General features: G+C 45.0%; 1 protein-coding gene across 3 annotated transcripts in view; it reads left to right on the plus strand.

Annotated features, from left to right (window-relative positions):
- Nucleotides 1-23,479, plus strand: part of LOC137300001 (rho GTPase-activating protein 15-like) — a 170,820-nt gene that overhangs the window by 79,193 nt on the left and 68,148 nt on the right. The window contains exon 1 of one of the 3 annotated variants that reach the window (XM_067969070.1): nt 14,907-15,100. The exons of the other annotated variants lie outside the window; for them this stretch is intronic. Coding sequence (XP_067825171.1) covers nt 15,023-15,100 — 78 coding nt within the window. The 5' untranslated portion in view covers nt 14,907-15,022. Of the gene's footprint in view, nt 1-14,906; nt 15,101-23,479 lie in introns of those variants that run through there. 3 annotated transcript variants of the gene reach the window in all.

The following is a 23,479-nucleotide window of genomic DNA, read 5'->3' on the forward strand; positions in this document are numbered from 1 at the left end:
GGTGCCGTCTTTTAGATGAGGTATTTAACCGAGGCTCCATCTGCCCTCTCGGGTGGATGTAAATGATCCCATAGGACCATTTGAAGAAGTGTCAGGGAAGTTCTCTCGGTGTTCTGGCGAACATTTATCCCTCAACCAACATCACTAAAAACAGATTATCTCATCTGCTTTTGGCATCTTGCTGTGCGCAAATTGGGTGTCGCATTTTTCTACATTGCAACAATGACTGCGCTTCAAAGGTTTATTGGCTGTGAAGCGCTTTGGGGTGTACTGAGGTCATGAAAGGCGTTATATAAATGCAAGTTCTTTCTTCTTTGAATTCTGGTTCTGGATTCCTGCGTCCACGAGTCCGTCACGAGTGCATGGGAAAACAGATTTAACAGCATTAAAAGATGAACAATATAAAAGCAGCTTTTAAGTTGAGATCCTTTAGGATCGTGGGCCAGATTAGTTCGATTTTTTTTTTTCTGCATATTGAGCTCAAATATTTTTTGCGCTGTGACTTGCTGGAAGTGCGAGTTAATAGCTCTGCTTTACCTTAGATAGATAAGCACTAACATAATAACACTCGTGTAGTAAAGTGTTCGACCTCTGTATATCTGATAACAGGATTGACCGGTTGTATCTGTGGGCCTTGCATTCTGATGTCAAGACACTTGGCTCCTCCTGTGACCTGAACGTGTTGACATGCTTCAGTGTGCCTGCGTAATTGACACAAAATAGCATTGTGATGTAAGCATTCCGATGCACTATAGTGGCTCGTGTCGATCCCCAGGCTTGTCACATCCACTCATGTTCTGTTAAATTTATTTCCTGGTGTGGTATTGGGCTTAGAAAAGCCATACAGGCCAGCGACGTCCAATTCCGGAGGTTGGGGACAAGGGGAGAATAACTCAAGCAACAGGAAGGTTATTATACCCTCCGAGATCTCTGCATTCCTCCAATTCTGGCCTCTTGCGCATCTCCGATTTTCATCGCTCCAGCATTGGTGGCTGTGCCTTCAGCTGCCAAGGTCCTAAACTCTGGAATTCCTTCCCTAAACCTCTCCACCTCTCTACCTCTCTCTCCTCCTTTAAGACGCTCCTTAAAACCTATCACATTGACCAAGCTTTTGGTCACCTGTGCTAATGTCTTCTTATGTGGCTCGGTGATTATGCTCCTGTGAAGCGCCTTGTGACATTTTACTACGTTAAAGGTGCTATATAAATGCAAGTTGTTGTTGTTGACTCTAGTGCCTTGTAGGCCTACTGGAGGCCAATTCAGAAAATGGAGACCAGGGTTGCCAACCCTCCAGGATTATCCAGGAGTCTCCAGGAATTAATCTCCCAGACACTGCTGCCAACGACCCATTTTCTTTGAACACTTTTGTTTATTAATTATAACAAATATTGGAGATGGGGGAGAAAAGGTTTGACTGGGCAACTCTAATGGAGATCCAGTAGAGTAGAGGCAAAGAACAACTCATTGTGGTTCATTGATGGATGGAGGTCAGTTTGACATTGCTACCCCAAGCTCTGGTTAGTTCTGGCTTCACATAACAGAACTGGCTTTGGTGAAAGGCTTACTGAATTGAAAGGATCTCCCTTTCAATGCTACATCGAATTAACTAAAAACATTCCTCACTAACCACCTCAGAGATTCATGAACACAGTGAAAATACTTCCAAAACTCTCGCAGGCCCACAATTGTGTATTTTAATGAGGTTGTTGTCACTGCTTTAAGGAGTTTAAGGAGTTACTAGGCTCCTCCCCATTCAGGTGTAGGCAGCGCTCTACCTGTGTCACTGGCTCTGCAGTCAGGGAAGGGGCGTGAATGAAACCAGCCATGCAGTATACTCAGAAAGCAGGAGAGGCAGTAAAACTAGATTGTCCGTCTAATCCAGTCAAACATCAGGCATTTAGCTGGAAGCAGTCCAGGGGCTCAAAGCACCTGCTTCTCACGGGAGACGCACACGGGATTTGAAGCATAAACCCAGCTGTATTAACTGAAGCAGTGGAGCTGGCCTCAATTACAGTAGGTCTCAGTAGTTGGTAAGGATTTCTTTCTCTTCCTTTCTCTCTTGTTTTCCTGGATTATTGACCGAGTATTTTTCAGGGAGGAGTAGGTGTGTGTGTGTGTGTGTGTGTGTGTGTTTGCGCATGTTTGGGGAAGGGGGGCCGTGGGTTGGTGGAGAGCCTGGGTGTGGTACACTGTAGTGTTGATAGTGCAGTACTTGTGTAGTTATGTGGTGTTCAAGGTTCACAAATTTCTGAACAGGTTAATTCGGACTTCTCGGTCCCTATTGTGAGCAGTTGTGAGAGAAAATCCTTTCTGTATGCTCTTTTCCCTGCCCATGACCTGCTCCAGGGGGAAGCAGGCATTTATACAACAGCCCTCCAGTTTTACAATGCTGTTATGGGTAACATGGCACTTAGAATGATAGTTTACTTTCAATGTAGCAGAATTGGGGTGACTGATGGGAGAGGAGCAGAATTAGTGAGTCAAAAGCAAAAACAATCAAAAACCATCGGTCTATATTTTTAAACATCAGCAGTTTTATGAATCTTCTCAAAACCGTACTGCGTAAGGTTACAGTCGTGGTCAGACAGAGGAAGCACAGCTGATCAAAGGGCAAAATGGCAACTGGCTGTGTTTGAATAACTCCAAGATCACCCATTCCAACATAAAACCAGCATAGTCGCTGTCGGTAAATGTGTGTCATATACAGTATGGTACTGCTTTTAAAGCGACACTGTGCTCTGAGAAATTAGACTTCTGGGACTGAGCACCCACTCAATAAATCAGTCACTGCAGTTTGATCAAACTTCTATAGGCCTTAGTGTATATAAAATCACTGCCTCTTTCCTACTCTCCTCATCTCTCCTGAAGCTGCTGATACATGTTTAGGTGCTGGTTTTCCAGTGCTTCTTTCAACTAGCCATTCTTTATGTGTGAGATGCAGTTTTTAAAAAAATGTATTCTCAGAATGTGGGCATCACTGACCAGGCCTGCATATATTGCCCATCCCTTGCTGCCCTGACTGAATGGCTTGCTAGGCCACTTCAGAGGACAGTCATGAGTCAACCACATTACTGTGGGACTGGAGTCGCACATAGGCCAGACTGGGTAAGGACGCCAGGTTACCTTCCCTAAAGGACATTGATGAACCAGTTGAGTTTTTACAACAATCCGACAGCTTCATGGTCACTTTTACTGATACAGTTTTGAAACTGAATTCAAATTTGCAAACTGTCATGGTGGGATTTGAACTCAACGTTCTCTAGATTATTAGTCCAGTGACATTACTGCACTACAGTACCCTGTAGTGTCATTAAACAATTGGGAGAGCATCCCATCCGAGCATAATACTGCTCTCATGGGCACACTTTGCACCAGGACTGCCTGGACAGTGACTGGGAGAAGGGATATCCTCTGCGTTATATATAGCAGTCACAAACACGTTCTTCATGAACATATTTCTGCTATCTCTGCACATAGCATAGGGAGGAACTGTGCCACACCTTGGCTAAATGTTTTCTTGACTGGGAGTGCTGCACTATTGGAGGTGCTGTTTTTCGGATGAGAGGTAAAATGGAGGCCCTTGTCTGTCCTCTCAAATGGATGTAAATGATCCCATGGCCAGAGTTACAGTAGGTTTGTTATTCCCATACTGGTGTATGGTAGTTTGTAGCCAGTTCCCTGATCTTGTACTAGGGATCTCTTCAAGTTCTCGGGCAAGCCAAGGGACTATCGGTAGAGGACATGGCGTCAGGGTCTAGATCCTTAGCAACCTTAAGAGGTTTCATGCTTCCACATCTCAAGAACATTTTGGGAGGCTCTCACTGGTTTCTGGTTATCAGGGTTCAGTTGCAATTTTGCTTAAAAGCTCGCCCCTCACAAATGTACAAGTCTTAATTTATTGCATTGGTGGGAAGGACAATACTGTTCCCCCTCTCTCTCTGCGCCCCACCCCCACCTCCGCTTCCCCCAAATACATCAAACAACTGTAACCAAAAGAAGAATAAAACACAAAACCTGCTGTGGGCCCTAGAGTAATGTATGTTAACTGCTTAGCCATGATGAACGGTCTGTTAATACGCTGTTGCCCTGTTACTGGTTAACCAGTCTTCCACCCACACTCTAGCTTGAAAGTTTGAATTAATTTTCAATTTACAGAGATTCCTCATGACGCAGTATGCACTCGATGACAAAGACACACGAAAGCCTGAAATTCCACTGGGGTTATCTCCGGCAGGAGACCCTCACGAAATTTCAGGGCTTTTGTGTTCAGTGTCCTTGCACTAGTCTCGACGTGGGGGTGAGGGGGTGAAATATTGGCTGACCCTGTACGAAAATAAAATTGGAACAATACGCCTGGAAAGGGTAGGAGAGTAGGCAAGAATAATGAAATTCAAATAATTGTGGAAAGGATGTTAGATACATATTCAAATAGAAGCATACTCCACCAATGGTATCGACACAGTGCTACAATGCCATGACTCTTGCAGGCTAGTATTTTAATAGAGATACTCACTGTTTCCCACACCAAACATATCTCTTTTACAATACTTACATATGGTTGCACTGTCACCTTTGAAGGGGCGAAAATCAGGTCCATTGTGTCATCCCTATGTTACTGCTATTTGGTGCTCATTACCTCCCCCGCCCCCACTCACATTGTGAGCTCCCTCGGATGCCTCACTGTGTTGCAGACATTATATAAATGCAAATTGTTTACAGTGCAACCTTAGCATCGGAGCAAAGCTCTGACAGTTACAATGAGTTCAACTCCCCCAGCCAGTTGCTGCAATCTTCAACCATTTTTAAAGGCCTGTCATACAAATTTCCACCCCTCCTCCAGCACAATTTTCCTGAGTCACATGGGAGTTAGTTGTACTGTTGAAACATAGTGGGTATTTCACTTAGCTGACCCAGCACTCTCTATGCTCCACTTATTGCAGATATTGAAGGTGCTTTTGTAGTCCTGTGGTGTGCAGGAGAGTTGACATCTGTCTATCTCCCAGTGTCTACGTAGGAACAGGAGTAGGCCATTCAGCACCTGGAGGCTGTTCCACCACTCACTTAGATTATGGCTGCTCTGTACCTCAACTTCATTTGCCCGTCTTTGTTCCATATCCCTTGATACCCTTACTTGACAAAAATCTTATCGATCTCAGTGTTGAAAATTTGATCCCCAGCAACCACAGCCTTTTGGGGAAGCAAATTCCAGATTTCCACTACCCTTTGTTTGAAAAAGTGCTTCCTGATTTCACTCCTAAATGACCTAGCTCTAATTTTAAGATTATGCCCTCTTGTCTTGGATTCCTGCACCAGAGGAAATAGTTTCTCTGTATCCACAAGAGAATTGTAGTCCTACATTTGCACAGGTCTATAATTCAAAGGGATTGGTTTATGGCAATATAAATATAGGAGCCGGCACATGGTCACTATTCTCCTGCACAGCAGAGTTCAGAAGCACCAAAGGTATAATACTGTAGAAAGTTTTGGCTCAGACACTCTTTCAATTACTAAGAAATAATCTTAAATCTGCTCTGGAAATCAGAAAGAAAGAAACAAATTGCATTCATGTAGCACCTTTCACGACCTCAGGACGTCCCAATGTGCTTTATAGCCAATGAAGTACTTTTGAAGTATAGTCACTGATGTAATGCAGAAAGAGATGGGATGATTTTGATAAAGCAAAGCCCATGTGAAAACCCAAGCACAGAGGTAAAGGAAGGGTTAATGGCCCTTTTGTCATAATCTCTTTGTTGTCTACACAAGGCTTCAACTACAGGTTGTTTCAAAGAACTGCGTTGCAATCCAGGTTAAAGAGAGTTTGGTTCTACTTCAGCAGATTTTAATTGTGTTACAAACTGAGTGGATTTTTTTTCATTTAAAGGTGCACTGTTTTGAGGGTTTCTGTTGCACAACAGAAATTCCTAACCATAAACAGAAAGAGATAAATGGACATAGTTGTTCTGGTAACGGGGCCTGAACCCATAAACTCCAAACCCAAAGAATTTGAACAGAGTACATTTTCTTGTCAGAGGAAGCCCTGATGAATCACCTGCCTCATCGATGCACAAGTTTTTTTTCCCCTTTTGCTGCCCTCTGCAATTTTCTCCCCTCCTCTCCAGAAGGCCCAGTGGATAGGTCCACAGACACCCTGCAGCGTCTCACCCAAGCACTCATTCTGGACAGTGAAAGTTGGTGGGCTCTTCGACCGCAGGGTGCATCACAGCTACCCCCAGTCCTGAACTCACCCGACATCCCCATATTGTGCTTTCTAACACGTTTCAGGAATCACTGAATAAAGTTCAAGCATGGGAATGCCTGGTTTATTTTCTTCCCTCTCGCTCTGGTTAAACCAGGGGTACTGAGGCCAGCCATGGCACCTTTACCACCACCGAGGCTAAGTAAGTGCAGACTTGGGGTTGAACTCGTGACCTTGTTCGTTTGTATGGTTCAGGCCTACACTCTGCAATGTATTTACCAACTCAGTGACTGGGGGCAGCGCTGATGAATAAGCTTGGCTTTATTTTGCTTCTCCACAACTTAAAGAAAGAACTTGCATTTATATAGCACCTTTCACGACATCAGGACTTCCCAAAGCGCTTTGCAGTCAATGAAGTGCTTTTGAAGTGTACTCACTGTTCTAATGTAGGAAAACATAACAGTCAATTTGTACACAGCAACATCCCACAAAAAGCAATGATATAAATGACCGGATAATCTGTTTTAGTGATGTTGGTTGAGGGATAAATATTGGCCAGGACACCAGGGAGAACTCTCCTAGTCTTCATCGAAATAGTGCCATTGGATCTTTTATATCCACCTGAGCCTCGGATTAACATCTCATCTGAAAGGCGGTACCTCCGACAGTGCAGCACTCCCTCAGTACTGCACTGGGAGGGTCAGCTTAGATTTGGTGCTCAAGTCTCTGGAGTGGGACCTTCTGACTCAGAGGCGAGAGGTATTACCACTGAGCCACGGCTGACACCGACAAAGCAACTCTGGAGGAAGTGAATGAAAATAGAGAGCAGTAACCCTGTATGATTTGGAGTTTGAGGGCGTGTATTTTTACCTAGATTTTATCTGCAGCACTTGTTTTAACTTGCTACAAAAGTCCTCGATAAATACAGCTTTTTTTGCAGAATTGCCTGATTTAGACATATTTCCGGATCTTGCTGATCGAATGCATGAACAACCTTTAGAACAAATCAAAAGAACAAACAAGATGCTGAAAACACTCAGCAAGTCAGATAGCATCTTTAAAGAAATGACTATATTAACGCTTCAGGCATAGCCCTTCTTTAGAACCCTGACTCTTATGTCATGTTTACACTGGCACTTGGAAAGCAGGCACTCCAAACTTTGCTAGCCAGTCCTGTTTCAGTTGGCACTACAAATCGGCAACAGATGGCCTGGTTCTCAATAGGCAATCTACTGTGGAATTGAGATAGGAAGAGGAGTAGGCCATTCAGCCCCTCCAGCCTGTTCTGCCATTTAATTAGATCATGGCTGATCTGTACCTCAGCTCCATTTTACACTTACCTGTCCCAGCATCCACAGACTTTTGGGGGGGGGGGGGGGGGGGAGAATTCCAGATTTCCACTACATTTTGTTTGAAAAAGTGCTTCCTGATTTCACCCCCGAATAGCCTTGTTCTAATTTTACGATTGTTCTGGATTCCCCACCAGAGGAAATAGTTTCTCTGTATCTACCCTATAGAATCCCTTTATCATCTTAAAGACCTCGATTAGTTCACCCCTTAGCTTTCTAAACTCAAGGGAATATAAACCAGATTTATGCATCCTGTCCTTGTAATTTAACCCTTTAAGCCCTGGTATCATTCTGGCGAATCTGCGCTGTACCCCCTACAGGGCCAATATATGTTTCCTGAGGTGCATTGCCCAAAACTGATGGGGTTTGATCAAGGCTGTCTACAACTGAAGCATCACTTCCTCACTTTTGTATTCCAACCCCCTTGAGATAAAGGTCAATATTCCATTAGCCTTTTTGATTACTTTTTGTACCTGTGCATTAACATTTAGCGATCTGTGCTCATTGAAACAGTTCACTGATTTATCTGGTCTGGTTTACGAACATATGAAATTGACAGGCAGGAAAAGACCATCTGGTCCATCAAGCCTGCCCCACATCATGATGGCTGGAGTATCATGGCTAAACACTTCCCCCCCCTTGCCGGAGCTATGCAGCTGTCCCAAAGAATGGGAGCTGACTTGATTCAGGTACACTGTACATTTACCCACCATTAGCGTAGATTTACCTTAGTGCCTATTTTTAATTGTTTTGCACGAGACATTTAAATTGTGGTTTGATACAGAGGACATTACAGCAGGGGTGGAGATAAGGTTGAAGGATTGTGGGGGTGGGGGTGCGGGGATCGGGGATCGAAGTCCAGATTTGGCCGACTTGGCACAGCACGGCCACAATGCTGTCCTGCAAAGCTGTGTTGCTGTTAACACCAGACTCAAAACCGCAAGGCGATCGCGATCAGGAATTTAAAAGTTAAGTGAGTAAGTTATTTGCAGTCAGTTTTGCTTGAGTCCCGACATACACATTGGCTGACTTCAAAGTGATTGGGGGTGGGGGGGAGGTCATGACCCCGCACCGACCCCTCACTGGTTCCGTCACTGTATTACAGTTTACTTGCAGGTACACGTTGAGTGTTAACCATAGTTATACAGTTACTGTGGTGCATGCTGCATGCATTTCTGCTATAAATCTTGGAATATGTCCATTAATTTACAGCAAACTATCTTTCCCCAGGAGTTTCTAATCTCTTTATATTTGAAGCTGTGGCTGAGATATTGCATAGAATTACATAGAATCTACAACACAGAAACAGGCCATTCAGCCCAACCAGTTTATGCCAGTGTTTGTGCTCCACACGAGCCTCCTCCCACCTTACGTCATCTCAATTTATCGACAATCCGTCTATTCCTTTCTCCCTCAGGTACTTATCTAGCTTCCCCTTAAATGCATCTATCTTAGTCGCCTCAACCACTCCATGTAGTAGCAAGTTCCATATTCTAACCACTCTCTGAGTAAAGAAGTTTATCCTGAATTCCTTATTGGATCTTCTGTTGCATAGATGCTCCAGGCATGTCTTTGGTACCTTGTGTTTTCCTGTGGCTCACAATAACCTTCCATGGTCCTGCACCATGACAATGCCATTGGAGCACCAACGTCCTGTGCGTGCTTGCTTGGCTAAAATCCAGGCCAGGTTCCAAGCTGGCTGTGAATTGGACACATTGATTCCGGCTGACTGCGAAGCAACTGGAATGGTCCCAGATCAGCGTAATTGAATTGCTGTTCATTGGCAAGTGGATTGAAATAGGTTAGCAGCACTTAATGGCTAATTTACAGCGTCACTGCTTTCGGGTCCATCTCCCATTTATTTCTTTTTCATTCCCACACTATACACTATCCTAGGCCAAGGCTATCTCAATAGTATAAGAGTAATTTGGGCTGAACATCGCTCCAGGGAAAACAGTTGCGTACGATGGCTCCAGCCTACCTCAGATAGCGAAATGTAGAATTGGGCCGGAGAATTGTATGTGTTAATCCCATATTTGTCTAATGTGGGACACAGTGGATTTGCACGTCACTGCAGTTAATCATTAAGCAACGGAAATACCAACCATCATGAGGTCTAATGGCTTAGCCCGGGGCTCGAACGAGTGGCGTGTCTATCAGGGTCCTTGCCTTTGAGTTTCTACTCGGTTACAGATGTATTTAATGATACTCTGTGATGCCCACGTTCGGGACAGAGCCTGCTTACTGACCTGATTCCAGGAAGCTGCGAGTTCAGTGAAATGCCGAACAAGAGAGAGAGTGAGAGTGAGAGAGATCAAGGAGTAAAGAAAGAAAATGCATTTATATAGTGCCTTTCACAACCTTAGTCAAAGAAGTACGTTTTGAAGTGTAGTCATGGTTGTAATCAGGAAACATGGCAGCCAATTTGTGCACAGCAAGGTCCCACAAACAGCAATGAGATAATAACCAGACAACGCACACTAAATTGGGCCGTGTAGCGCCCGTTGTTTCAGTGCTACATGGCCTCTCTGACATTCAAAATGGCGTCTTGGCTGCGCACGCATGTTTCCAGTGTGACGTATGCCGGACGCCATCTTGGTATAGGAGTTAGCGCAGGCGCGGATAAGGAATGCTGGAAGCATGCAAAGTAGGGAGAAAATGGCTACAATCAATGGGCAATGCTGATTTAAAGTGATAAGTCCCAAAATGGTGTCTAACGCTCAACTCAACGCACGGTCTTAACCCCAACCATCTGAACGTGTCTTAGAGTGCCTGGAAGACCCCCACCAGCACTACGTAAAAGGACCATGCAGGATTCACAGGTTAGTGGCTGGATTATTGCTTCTGGCTGCTGAGACATTTGTAACTGTTTTTGGAGGCCACCTATGCTTGAATACTAGGACGGGGGGACATAGCCTAACATTTAGAGCCAGGACGTGCAGGAGTGAAGTTAGGAAATGCTTCTACACGCTAAAGGTGGGAGAAGTTTGGAACGCTCTTCTGCAAACGGCGTTGATGCTAGCTCAATTGTGAATTCTAAATCTGAGATTGAAAGATTTCTGTTAACCAAGGGTATTAAGGGATATGAGGCTAAGGCAGGTATATGGAGTTAGATCACAGGTCCACCATGATCTCATTGAATGGTGGAACAGGCTCGAGGGGCAAAATGCCACTGCCACTTTCTGCCTCCTGATATGCGCCACCTTCTCCTGCAAGAAAGCGGGTCTCCTGCAAGAAAGCGGGACGTGAGTCTGGGTAATGTGCTTGTCATGGTTGAATAGCTGCCAGCGTGTGTGGCCTGTGAGTCGTGGATGGGCAGCTTGCAACAGTGGTAATGTGTAAGGGTGAGAGGAAGCATCTGGTTGGAAGAGTTGAGTACTGATGGAAAGAATTTGTTGGTATGTGGTGATGGGGGATGTAGTGCTTGGTGCAGTTGGTAGGAGAGACCACTTGACAGTTGACCTTACTCACCTTGACTACTCATGTCAAAGCATTGAACTTCTTCCTGCACTGCATCCATGTTCATGATGCTGTGCGTCTGGCATTAACTTCGTCCCCCTCTGCCTCCCACTGCCTTTTGGGTATATGTCTGGAGGGCCTCTTGCCCCCACCCCCCTGCGGATATAGGATGACCCTCCTTCTGACCACCTCTTGCACGCAAGGTCTCTAGCGCATCAGCAGAGAACCTTGGTGCACGCATTCTTGCAGGTCTGGTACCAACTCAGATCGGCAGATTGGTGAGGTCTGGCGTAGAGATTGGAGGATGAGGGATTTAGTGGTGCGCAACCTTTATTCAATGCTTTAACATAACTCATCAGTGTGTAAACATAGGGATTGGACCTGCATCTGTGTTTTACGTGTGCGATGTCTGATCTCCATTCAGACAGTAGAGTGTTATTTTCAGCAAATAATAGGTACCAGCTACCTTTAAAAGATTTCTAAGAAACATCCTCCCTTTAAGGGATTGGGCTCCACCTGCTGGTGGAATGTGCGAATTGCATTGATTCCACATGTAAGGCCCGGAATGAAACGCTGATTGCAGGTTAGTACTCAGGCTGGCTGAAACTCGCGTCCTGCCTGCGCAGGGTTAAAATGTCCCGATCCAATTTTTCCCCCAACATGTTTTATTGATGTTGGTTGAGGGATAAATATTGGCCAGGGCACCAGGGAGAACTCCATTGCTCTTCTTCGAAATAGTGCTAAGGGATCTTTTACAGCCACCTGAGAGGGTAGATATGGCCTTGATTTAACATTTCATCCTGAAAGACGGCACCTCCGACAGTGTAGCACTCTCTCAGTACTGCACTGAAGGATCAGTCTGATTTACGTACGCAAGTCTCTGCAGTGGGACTTGAACCCGTAACCTTCTGACTCAGAGGCGAGAGTGCTACCACTGAGCCACGGCTGACACCTTCCAAACAAGTTTTTATTGAGTATTGTAAAGTTTGTGTGCTCTGTTGTGTTCTGATACAGCACACGTCACATTCGCAAATACACGCAGGGAGTAATTTTCACCTTCAGCCCAAAACGAGCGTGAAGTCGTCAGTGGTCTGTGGCACCTCCCCCGCCGAAAGTCAACATCGGGAGGCCTGAACCACCCTCGGGTTTGGCCCTCATTTGAAGTTAACCAAATGGTTGCTCCGCTGCTGCCCGCCAGTTTTGGAAGACGGGAAGTCAGCCGCCTTCTGCACAGAGCTGGCGGGCAGGCAGGTAGGTAGGTAGGACCTTGTGGGGGGGTGGTGCTGTAACAGGTCAGCAGCGGCCCGTTATAGTTTTGTGGGACTGGGAGGAGTACACCTGCTCCTCCAGGCCCCACGAAAATTGCCCCCCCCCCCCCCCCCCCCCCCCCCAAAATTTCCAGCAGTCCCTTTAAGGAGCACTGGTATAACTGGGCCCACCTTGCACAGCATGCGCTCTGCCGATTTGTACATGAAAATGACAATCGGGGTTCCATAACCAGCGTAAGACCCGGGTTTTGGGTGGGCGTGCTGGGCGTCCATTTAAAATCCTGCCGGAAAATTGATCCAGAAGGGCCTTGGGCAGCACAAAATTTTCCTCTGCTGTTCACCTGTTCTCTTTCAGGTGAGGAACAGGTAAGGTTGCCATCCCTGGATCGACAGATTCCAGGAGCTTTCATCACATGACCTTTCGCCCCCTCCCCCACGCTCCCGCCATTGGTCGCCCGACACGTCCATCCTCGCGACGCACCGCCTTCCCCAGCCAATTGGAAAGTGAACAGACTCTTGGTTATCCGATTGGATGATTCTTGACTGTCAGTCCAACTGCCTTTTTTCTCCCCCTATCTCCAATGTTTTTATAACTAGTAAGTCAAAGTGTTCAAAGAAAATGAAAATATCAGACAATTTTGCTCCCGGGTGTTGCTCGCAGCAATGTCCTGGAGATTAATCTTTAATTCCTGGAGTCTCCAGGACAATCCTGGAGGGTTGGCAACCGTAGGAACAGGTGGGCAGCAGTTAAAAATCGCTGCCGCAATATGCTACATTTAGTCAGTAATATGTGCAAATGGTGTCAGGGTCGTTTTATACCCGGAGGATAGGCAGGGGCTGGGTAGAGAGGCTGATGCTGCAATGTGTGGGTGGCGTTGGATCAGAGTGTGGTTTTTAGCAGTGCTTATGTAGCCAGTGGGCTGCCTGTTAACCCCAGGTTGCCTGTAGCCATGCGGGACCTGGGAGGGAGCTGGTTCAAGTCAGCCCACATTGCTTGGTGATTCCCTACAAGGCGGGATCCGGGCATTATCTGATCAGACTGACCTATATATCTAATAATCCCTCTGCTTACATAATCAAAAGCAAAATACTGCGGATGCTGAAAATCTGAAATGAAAACAGAAAATGCTGGAGAAGCTCAGCAAGTGAGGCAGCATCTGCGGAAAAAGAAACGGAGTTAACGTTTCAGGTCGAAGATCTTTCGTCAGTTCTGACCAGTTCTTTTTTTTTTATTCGTTCACGGGATGTGGGCGTCGCTGGCAAGGCCGGCATTTATTGCCCATCCCTAATTGCCCTCGAGAAGGTGGTGGTGAGCCGCCTTCTTGAACCGCTGCAGTCCGTGTGGTGACGGTTCTCCCACAGTGCTGTTAGGAAGGGAGTTCCAGGATTTTGACCCAGCGACGATGAAGGAACGGCGATATATTTCCAAGTCGGGATGGTGTGTGACTTGGAGGGGAACGTGCAGGTGGTGTTGTTCCCATGCGCCTGCTGCCCTTGTCCTTCTAGGTGGTAGAGGTCGCGGGTTTGGGAGGTGCTGTCGAAGAAGCCTTGGCGAGTTGCTGCAGTGCATCCTGTGGATGGTGCACACTGCAGCCACAGTGAGCCGGTGGTGAAGGGAGTGAATGTTTAGGGTGGTGGATGGGGTGCCAATCAAGCGGGCTGCTTTATCTTGGATGGTGTCGAGCTTCTTGAGTGTTGTTGGAGCTGCACTCATCCAGGCAAGTGGAGAGTATTCCATCACACTCCTGACTTGTGCCTTGTAGATGGTGGAAAGGCTTTGGGGAGTCAGGAGGTGAGTCACTCGCCGCAGAAAGGTCTTCGACCTGAAAGGTTAACTCTGTTTCTTTCTCCGCAGATGCTGCCTCATTTGGTGGGCTTTTCCAGCATTTTCTGTTTTTACCTCTGCTTACGTACTTGTAGGAGAGTTTGATTGTACCACAGCGATCTGAATCAACAAGAACTGTGCCAACCTGTAAACCGTGGGATATGAGGCCGAGTGGGCAGAGGTTAGATCTGGTGATGGGGGGGTAGGAGTGGGAGCGGGCACAGATGGTAGGGTAGTTCACAGTCTTCATGGATTCTAGAATGTCCGTCGTGAAAGGCTGGAGATTGGGGCATAAGCAGACAGGTTTCTTTTTTAATATAAAAATAAAAACAGAAAGGACTAATTTAAAAAAGGAGTATTTATCAGTAAAGCGAATGACTCTTCCACTCAGCTCCCGCTGGCAGGTTTGAAGGTGCTTCAGTCAGTAAACAAAGGGATGAAGAAGTGTGAAAGTGGTATCTGGTGTTGATATCTGTGGGCGGACTTAACCCCAGAACCACACTATTAAATATTCATAAATACGAGAGAGGCCTCAGAACTTGCAGGTCTTTGAACGTTCTGATGTGCTCTTTATAAATGCATCTCCTGTACGTAAGATGCGATGAGTGTGGCAGCTGTGCGATGTTGCGCATCCAATCCAGAAACCGAAAGCTGCACTACATAAGTCACAAAATGTTCTGTTCCTTTTTTTTTGTTTTTCCCGATTGCACATTAAAGCGATGGACTCCAGAAGCTTTAAAATGCAATGTTTTTTTTTCCTTCTTGACAGCAGAAAGGTTCCATTTTGCTGTTTTACGTCCTGATCAGAAATCTAGCCAGGAAATGACGCCACGGTCAGATGTGATAGTTAACCTCCTTTTATAGTGTTGCGATGGGCTCTGCGATGTGAGGTGCTTGCTGCCTGAGATCCTTCATAAGTGTTGATATGGCTGATGTTATTTCCATGGCGTATCAAGATTGTAAGAACATGGACTGCTACTTGACCTCTGCAGTCTATACACAGGTAAGGGCGCCAACAGGGCACAGCTGGCGCGATGTTGCCCTTGTGCATTTGCCCGTTTTTCAGTTGTTTGCTACTGAAAGCACTTCATGCGCTGTTTATTATCAGCTTTGCGGACAGCTGCTTCCCCTTTTACTCCCATGGCTTCCTGTGCAGAAGGCAACTATTCTTGTTTATGTTAGAAATGACAATGATCCAATTATTGCTGGGACGGTAAGCAAACCGAAATGCTTTTATGAGATGTTCTTATCAGACACAACTAGAGTGAGCTTCGCTCTGTACGCTCAGTGTGAATTGGGACAGTCTTCCAACTCGCACTGAACATTATTTATTGCTAGTTATTCTTTTAGTGCTTGATATCCAGACAGATTTTTCATTCATTAGCAGCATCCATGTGCAATTAAATAGCATTAAGACAGAAAATAAGGCAGTAGATTCTTTCCCCCCCCCCCTCGCTTGGTTTCTTCCGTACTCGGGAATTAAGGGAGTGATTTTGATCCATACGTTTGAAAACTCGGCTTGGATAGTCACGGGGCTGTGACTCTCCACTTTGTTCTACCTTTGTTAAAGGTAACACAAACTTGTCTTCTGGCTGAATCTCCCTTGGCTTCACGGATTAGCAAATATGCGCAGCATGATACGTGCTGGCTGCCAGCAGTAAAACAGTTGAGATCAATGAGATGTAAGCTGCACCAACTTCAGTAAGTAAAGATCATAAAGAAATTGGTTTCGGGGAGTGGACTTTGAGGGGATGAACTGCTGTGTGAAAGGGCTATTTAAAAGGAAGGGATGTGGAGGGGAAATGGGAATGCTTTAAGGAGATGTTTTTCGCACTGCAGAGGCAAGTTATCCTAGCAACAAGTGGTGGACCAAACTGGAGAATAAAACTCACATTGATGAAAAAGAGTGTTGTTATGGAGGCATTAAGGAGAAAGGAAAGAATGTATAAAGTTTTGAAATCTACAGGGAAGGAGCAGGATAGAGAGTGCTATCAAATTAAGCAGAAATCAGGCAAAAACTGATAGGAAATGCAAAGAGGGATCAACAGAAAATACAATGTCAGCACATTTCAGGTCGAAGACCTTTCGTCAGAACTGACGAAAAGTCTTCGACCTGAAACGGTAACTGTTTCTTTCTCCACAGCTGCTGCCTCACTTGCTGAGCTTTTCCAGAAAATACAGTGCGTCAGGTACAAGTGAAGAGAGCAGAGGGATGTTGGGCTGTTTGCCAGGGGCAGTGGGGAGGGGAGAACAGGGAAATGGCAGAATTACTAAATCATTATTTTGAGACAGTTTTTAAATCACTGAAAGGGGAGATAGATATCTGAGTTGTTGAAAGAGGAGCATAAAGGAGAGAGCTCACTGGAAATCCTAAGTATCAAAAAGGAAGGCATAGTAGAACGGTTTAGGAAGCTAAAGGTAAACAAGGCCCCAGGATCTGAAAATAACCACCCAAGGGTGCTAGTGGAGTAGGCTGAGGAGAATGCAAATCCCCTCACTGATAACATTAAAAGTTCCGTAGAATTAGGTGACGTTCAAATAGAATGGTAAGTAGCAAATGTGACCCCCACTCCCCCTTTAAAAAAGGAGGGAAAGGACCCCATAAATTACAAAACTCTGAGCCTTGCCTCGATTGTGGGGAAAGTGTTCGAGACTTTGATGAGGGCCGGCATAGGGAATCAGCTGGAAGGCCAAGGCCGGTTAGAGAAAGCCAGCTTGGGTTCAGCACGGGTGCTTGTGTCTAGGGTTGCCAACCCTCCAGGATTGTCCTGGAGTCTCCCAAGAATTAAAGGTTAATCACCTGGACATTGCTGCGAGCAACCCGGGAGATAAATCATAGGGTCATTAAAAACATTGTGTGTTTTGTTTTAAACACTTTTTATTAGTTTTAAAAATACTGGAGATAGGGGGTGAAAAGCTGTTTGACTGGGTAGAGCGGTTGGAGGCGGGGGGACATGTGATGAAGCGTCCAGGAATACGCCCAACCAGAGTTGGCAACCCTACTTGTGTCTGACCAATTTATCAACTGTCTTTGAGCAGGTTGCAGATCTGGTGGATAAGAGTGAGGGAGTGGAGGTTATCTGTCTGGATTTCAGGAAGGCACATGATACTGTCGCACGTTCATTCATCAGCTTGAGGGCTTAAAGATTCTCACGGGTGTGGAGAATTTGGACAAGCTCTTCTGTCGGGCACAGGACTCGAGGATCAGGACCATTGTTTAATGTTAAAGGGCAGAGAAGAAAATAGGATATTTAGGCCACGTTTTTCAGTGAGAGGGAGGTAGAATTGTGGACCAGATTACCAGTTGGGATGATGGGAGAGAAAACCACAGCAGTTTAAAATAAAAGGACTGGGTGAATTCCTGTGTTAAGTCTAGAATCACAGTAAGGAAACTGATGGACGGGTGGGCTAGATGGATCAATAGTCTCCTGCCCAAAACATCTCTGTGACGACAACACAGAAAGAAAGCTGGCAGTGCAGAGTAATATTTGCAAAGCAAGAGAAAAATAATCTGCTTCAAACAGAACATTGTGGGATCTTGCACAGTTCTGTACATTTGGGAGATATTAGAACCATACCACTGAAGTTTACAGCACAGCACTGCCTGACTGGGCCAAGCTCCTTGCCTGGAAGGGCTTTCAGGGCAGCCAGGAAGGGCGGGTCAGAGGACTCATTTGGGTGTTGGGTTTGGAGACCGCATGGTCTGAATTAACCTTTGGCCTCCTGGAACGGACAAGGGAAAATTGTATAATAGAAGACTCGATTAGTGACAAAATGCTTTCGAATCATGTACTTGTTACCTATTTGTGTTTTTTGCAAAGAGTTGTGAGCATGTCACTTAAAGGATGCTGCTACTACCATTTGTGAGTACTGTATGTCTGGTCATTTGCACAGGTTGATTGTTAGTTTGGTTAAAAAAATATATAGCCTCCTGAATGTGAGTCTCCTCCAGTCCTACATCCTTCCTCCCCCCCACCAAACTCCCTGTTCCTCGGACCCTTGGGCATCACCCCTCTCTTCGGCCCACCGTTGGTGGCCGTGCCTTCAGCCGCCTGGGCCCCGCATTCTGGAATGGTTTCCCTAAACCCCTGTGACCCTCCACCTCCAAGGACTTCCTTAAACTCTACCTATCAGTGCTCTTTGTCCAATCTGCCTCTTTGTGAAATACTTCGGGATATTTAAGTGTGTTAAGTGTGCTTTTTCAGCACAATTTGTTGTTGTACCTGTCTTATTGAATTATTGCCTCTTGGCTATGCTCCCAGCGCTCTCTGTTCGAGATGCTCCAATTGGGCTTCTGTCTTTCCCACAACACTGAGGCAGTGCTGGTCAAAGTTAAAAATAACATCCTGTGTCACTGTCCCTCCTCATCTCACCTCCGCCTTCAATACCATAAACCACCCCATCCTCTGTGAATGTCTCTTCCACAGTCCATCTTCCATGGCTCTGCTCTCCAATGGTTCCACTCTTACCTGTTGAATCATGGACATTATATTGTCTCCATTGGCTTCTCTTTCCATGCCTAATTAGTCAGCTCTGGTGTACCCCTGCTATCCATCTCTTATTCTCTCCTCTTCCTTGTTTATAAGTTTACGCTCGGTACCATCATGTGGAAGCATGGGGCCAGCTTCCATGTATACCCAAAGATACATAGCCCCACTTCTCAACCTTCTCCATTGACCCCAAAGCCTTTGTCGTACTCTCCAATTGCCTGCCCAACATTAAGACTTAGAAAAACCATAACTTCCTCGCAGTAAATGTTGGCAAAACCAAAGCACATCATCCTTGCACTCACCAAACTCTACTGGCTACCCATGCCCCAGAAACTTGACTTAAAGATGTTTGTTTGTGCCTTCAAATCCTTCTGCAACCTTTGGCAGAAATCTCTCCCACTCAGTGCTTATCACACTATAAAGTGTACAGGCTACACAAATGTAAGTTGTTGTAATCATTGCAGTTATTCCTTACTTGCTTTTTGTTCAAAGCCAATATCTTGAGCAGTGTCTTGTTCGAGGGCCATTCTAGAATGCTCCAACCCACAGCACCACAGAGTGATGAGACACAAGTCTGCATCTGTGATTTCCCCACTTAGTGATCATGGTGACTTACCGTGCAGAGGCCTGGCATTTTCTCACAGTAATGGGAAACATCTATGGTCCTGATAGTCCATGGGACTGTGTTGTGCCCTGGAGGTGTGATTTGCACCCGTTGATTGCCAGAGAAGACCGGGTCAGCTAATTTAAGTACCCACTGGTGTTTCAGTTGTGGAACTCCCGTGTAACCCAGGAATAACGTGTTGGAGGAGGGGTGGAAATTTCTATTGCAGACCTTCAAAAATGGCTGAAGATTGCAGCAACTGGCTGGGGGAGTTGAACTCATTGTAACTGTCAGGTAAACACCACCGAGGGCTCTTGTGAGATTTTGTGGCACTTTTAAAGAATATCTTCAAGTGGAGGACTTGGCAGAAGTGTCCAAAGAAGAGAGCAGGACATTGGAAGGAGACAGAAAAGAAGAGCGCATTATTTTACTGAGACCAACCTTCAGACTCTCCTGGACAATATGTAGCAAAGAAGACTTCCTCTCATGGCTGGGTGTCCATGAGAGGAAGTCTCAGAAACCTGTCTCTGAGGCCGTGTGGAGTGCTTGTCTCATCCCCAGGACTGCCAGAAAAAGTTCAATGAGCTGATTAAGGCAGGGAAGGTAACACACTGGCTGCTGTCCTGGAAAGCAACAGGACGAGAGGGAAAGGTGCTGAATCGCAACCTCTGTCACTATCTGAGCCCTATAAGGCTGTGAATGGAGTAGAAACACATGGACCAGCAAGTCTGTCAAGGGCGACAAGCAAAAGGGAGGCAAGGCTGGAAAGTAGCTATCTGGCCTTACTTTGAGCATCAGTGGGTTGTACCGTTTCTCACAGGCGTATATGTTTTTTGTTGTCATTTTGTCACCAGTGCAGTAAATATAGAGCAGAGTGTGGTTAGGACATATTTGAGTGGTTTTGATGATGCCTTAGCTGGGAGAATAAAGCTCCGATAGTTTCAAATGTTATCAAAATGATGGGTGTTCGGTGCTGTGCTACTTGCATTTTATATTTTTGGTCATGTCCCATAAAGAACGCACTTACAATTTGACTAAATAAAATAAGCAGACAAATTTTTTCCCTTAAGTGTTTACATGAAAATAAGAGTGAGGATATACATTTTATGTGTACTGGGGAGGGACTGGTCATACAGGAAATTGTTTTTGAGCAGAATGTAGTTGTTTTGTACTTTTTAACCACACAGGAATGTTTTCAGTTCTTTGCTATCCTCTTTGGAATATGTGAAGTTGATAGAAATAACGAAATAACTTGCATTTATATTTCATGTCCCCAAGACATTCCAAGGTGCTTCACGGTCAATGAAGTACTTTTGAAGTGTAGTCACTGTTGTAGTGTAGAGAAACGCGGCAGCCAATTTACGCACAGCAAGATCCCACAAACAACAATGAGATAAATGGCCAGATAATCTGTTTTTTAATGATGTTAATTGAAGGATTAATGTTGGCCGGGACACTGCGAGAACTCCCCTGCTCTTCTTTGAATAGTGCCACGGGATCTTCTGCGTCCCCTCTGATAGTTAGAATTGGACATATGTGTGCGTGTGCCCATGTGTTCGTGTTCGGAGTTGATAGTTGGAAGGTTAATTTATCCCTTTACCCATCGCTTCCAGCATGCTCCTTGGTGCAAAGTTAAACCCAGTCTCAGTTCCTCAGAATAACCTTTGCATTCACAAAAATAACTACAGGTAATTATGTACCTATCCTCCATGGAAATCTGCAGCACTTACAGTAAGAATACTCTTACTTTCCCTTTCCAACCTTTACCTGAATCCCAGATAAGTGTTATCTCCTCAGTCCTCCACTTCATTGTCCCACCACTTGGCCTTGTCTGCTTCATTTTATACTTTCCTCCAATGCAGGTGGCGGCCCACGTACCAACATTTCAGCGTTTCAATTTGCTCTGTCCGTTCACATTATTTAGGGCTCAAATATATACGTCTCACTTTAATTGAAGCAGCCAGAGAATTTGTTCATTAACACAAAGCCCAAGGGCTCCATGGGAGTTGTAACCATTGGGAACTGATTTCGGAATAAAAATAACATTTCAACGGCCTACTTATGCAAAGACATCATTACCATTGGGCTGTTAACTAGTTTGCCATATTGTTTTGCTAGCTTAATGTCTAAATTCTCACAATTTATGATATGATAGCTCAAACAGGCTATCAGTTAACTAGTGCTAAAACTGTTACTTGATGCCTCAGTTATATCTCACACCTGCTTTCAATGGAATCAATTGTGAAATGCGATCCAATTCTTCTACTATAGACTATGGAGCGAAATCGGAGACCTGTGGGAATACATGTCCAATTTGTAACTATCAGCAACAACAACAACAACTTGCATTTATATAGTGCCTTTTACGTAGTAAGACGTCACCAAGGCGCTTCACAGGAGCGTAATCAGACAAAAAATTGACACTGAGCCAAAGAAGGAGATATTAGGACAGGAGACCAAAAGCTTGGTCAAAGAGGTAGGTTTTAAGGAGCGTCTTAAAGGAGGAGAGAGAGTTAGACAGGTGGAGAGGTTTAGGGAGGGAATTCCAGTGCTTAGGGCCTAGACAGCTGAAGGCACGGCCGCCAATGGGGCAAAGGAAATTGGGGATGCACAAGAGGCCAGGATTGGAGGAATGCAGAATTCTTGGAGGGTTGTAAGGCTGGAGGAAGTTACAGAGATAGGGAGGGATGAGGACATGGAGGGATTTGAAAACAAGGTTGTCATGAGAATGACCACAGGTGCTATTTGAGGCACCATACATTCAACAGTCAATAATAAACCCAGTACATGAGTGGATAATTGGCCTTAAATGAATAATTTTCAACTTGAATAAAGACTCAAGAATAATTGATTTTGTTATTGGTAATTATAATTATGTAATTGGTTGATAACTAATATGCTTACACAGAAAATGTGAATGAGACTACTCTCGTCAGCAAATGTATTTAACGACTGCTATTGCTGTTTTATTACTGCCCATTCTTCTGACCAACTGCAGTGTTGTTGAACACCTCCCCTTCCCAATCAAGTTGTGAATCGCGGTTATATACTCGCGCCTATTGTTGGCTCTGTATAACGCTTAGCGGCACTGTACTACTGACGAGCATTTTCGCATCAAAGTTTACTATTCTAAACACCTCAATGCTGGGAGTACATCAAAAACACCAAATATTGTGAGATTTTGTCAAGTCATTGAATCCAGTATCTACCCAAAGAGCCACTGATGGGCCAGGAAGACTGCTTTCTGAAACACAAAAGTACTGGATTGAAATAATTAAAAAGGCTAATGGAATGTTGGCCTTTATCTCAAGAGGGCTGGAATACAAAGGGGTGGAAGTTATGTTGCAGTTGTATAAAGCTCTGGTTAGACCCCATTTAGAGTACTGCATCCAGTTCTGGGCATTGCACCTCAGGAAGTATATATTGGCCTTGGAGGGGGTGCACCAGAATGATACCAGGACTAAAAGGGTTAAATTATGAGGACAAGTTGCATAGACTACGCTTGTATTCCCTTGAGTATAGAAGATTAAGGGGTGATCTAATTGAGGTGTTTAAGATGCTCAAAGGAGTTGATAGGGTAGATAGAGAGAAACCATTTCTTCTGGTGGGAGAGTCCAGAACAAGGGGGCATAACCTTAAAATTAGAGCTAGGCCATTCATGGGTGATGTCAGGAAGCATTTCTTCACACAAAGGGCAGTGGAAATCTGGAACTCTCTCCCAAAAAGCTGTTGAGGCTCAGTCAATTGAAAATTTAAAAACTGAGATTGATGATTTTTTTTTTAGGCAAGGGTATTAAGGGTTACGGAACCAAAACGGGTAGATGGAGTTAAGATACAGATCAGCCATGATCTAATTGAACAGCAGAACAGGCTCGAGGGGCTGAATGGCCTACTCCTGTTCCTATGTTTCTATTTTCCTATGAATTGACTTTGTTCTTAAGCTATACGGTGTTCTGTGAGCCCCTTGGTCGACTTGTTGCCTTTCAATTAGCCCTAGTGTAACTTAGAAAAGAAGGAATGTTCATTTATATAATGTCTTATCACAGCATCATAAAGCACTTAAGAGCCAATGGATTGCTTTGGAATTGCAACCACTGTTTTATATAGGCTAACAAGGCAGTCAATTCACAGCAAGGCTCCGCAAACAGGAAATGAATGAATGTCCATAAGCTTCAGCCAAATTACGTGTTCAAGTCAGTAATGAGGCTTGAACCGACAACCTCCTGACTCAAAGGTGAAAGTTAATCCCCTTCAACATCATCTCTCATAAGATAAGATCCCGCAGAGA

The sequence above is a fragment of the Heptranchias perlo genome, chromosome 30 (assembly GCF_035084215.1).
Source record: "Heptranchias perlo isolate sHepPer1 chromosome 30, sHepPer1.hap1, whole genome shotgun sequence".
Taxonomy (NCBI): Eukaryota; Metazoa; Chordata; class Chondrichthyes; order Hexanchiformes; family Hexanchidae; genus Heptranchias; species Heptranchias perlo.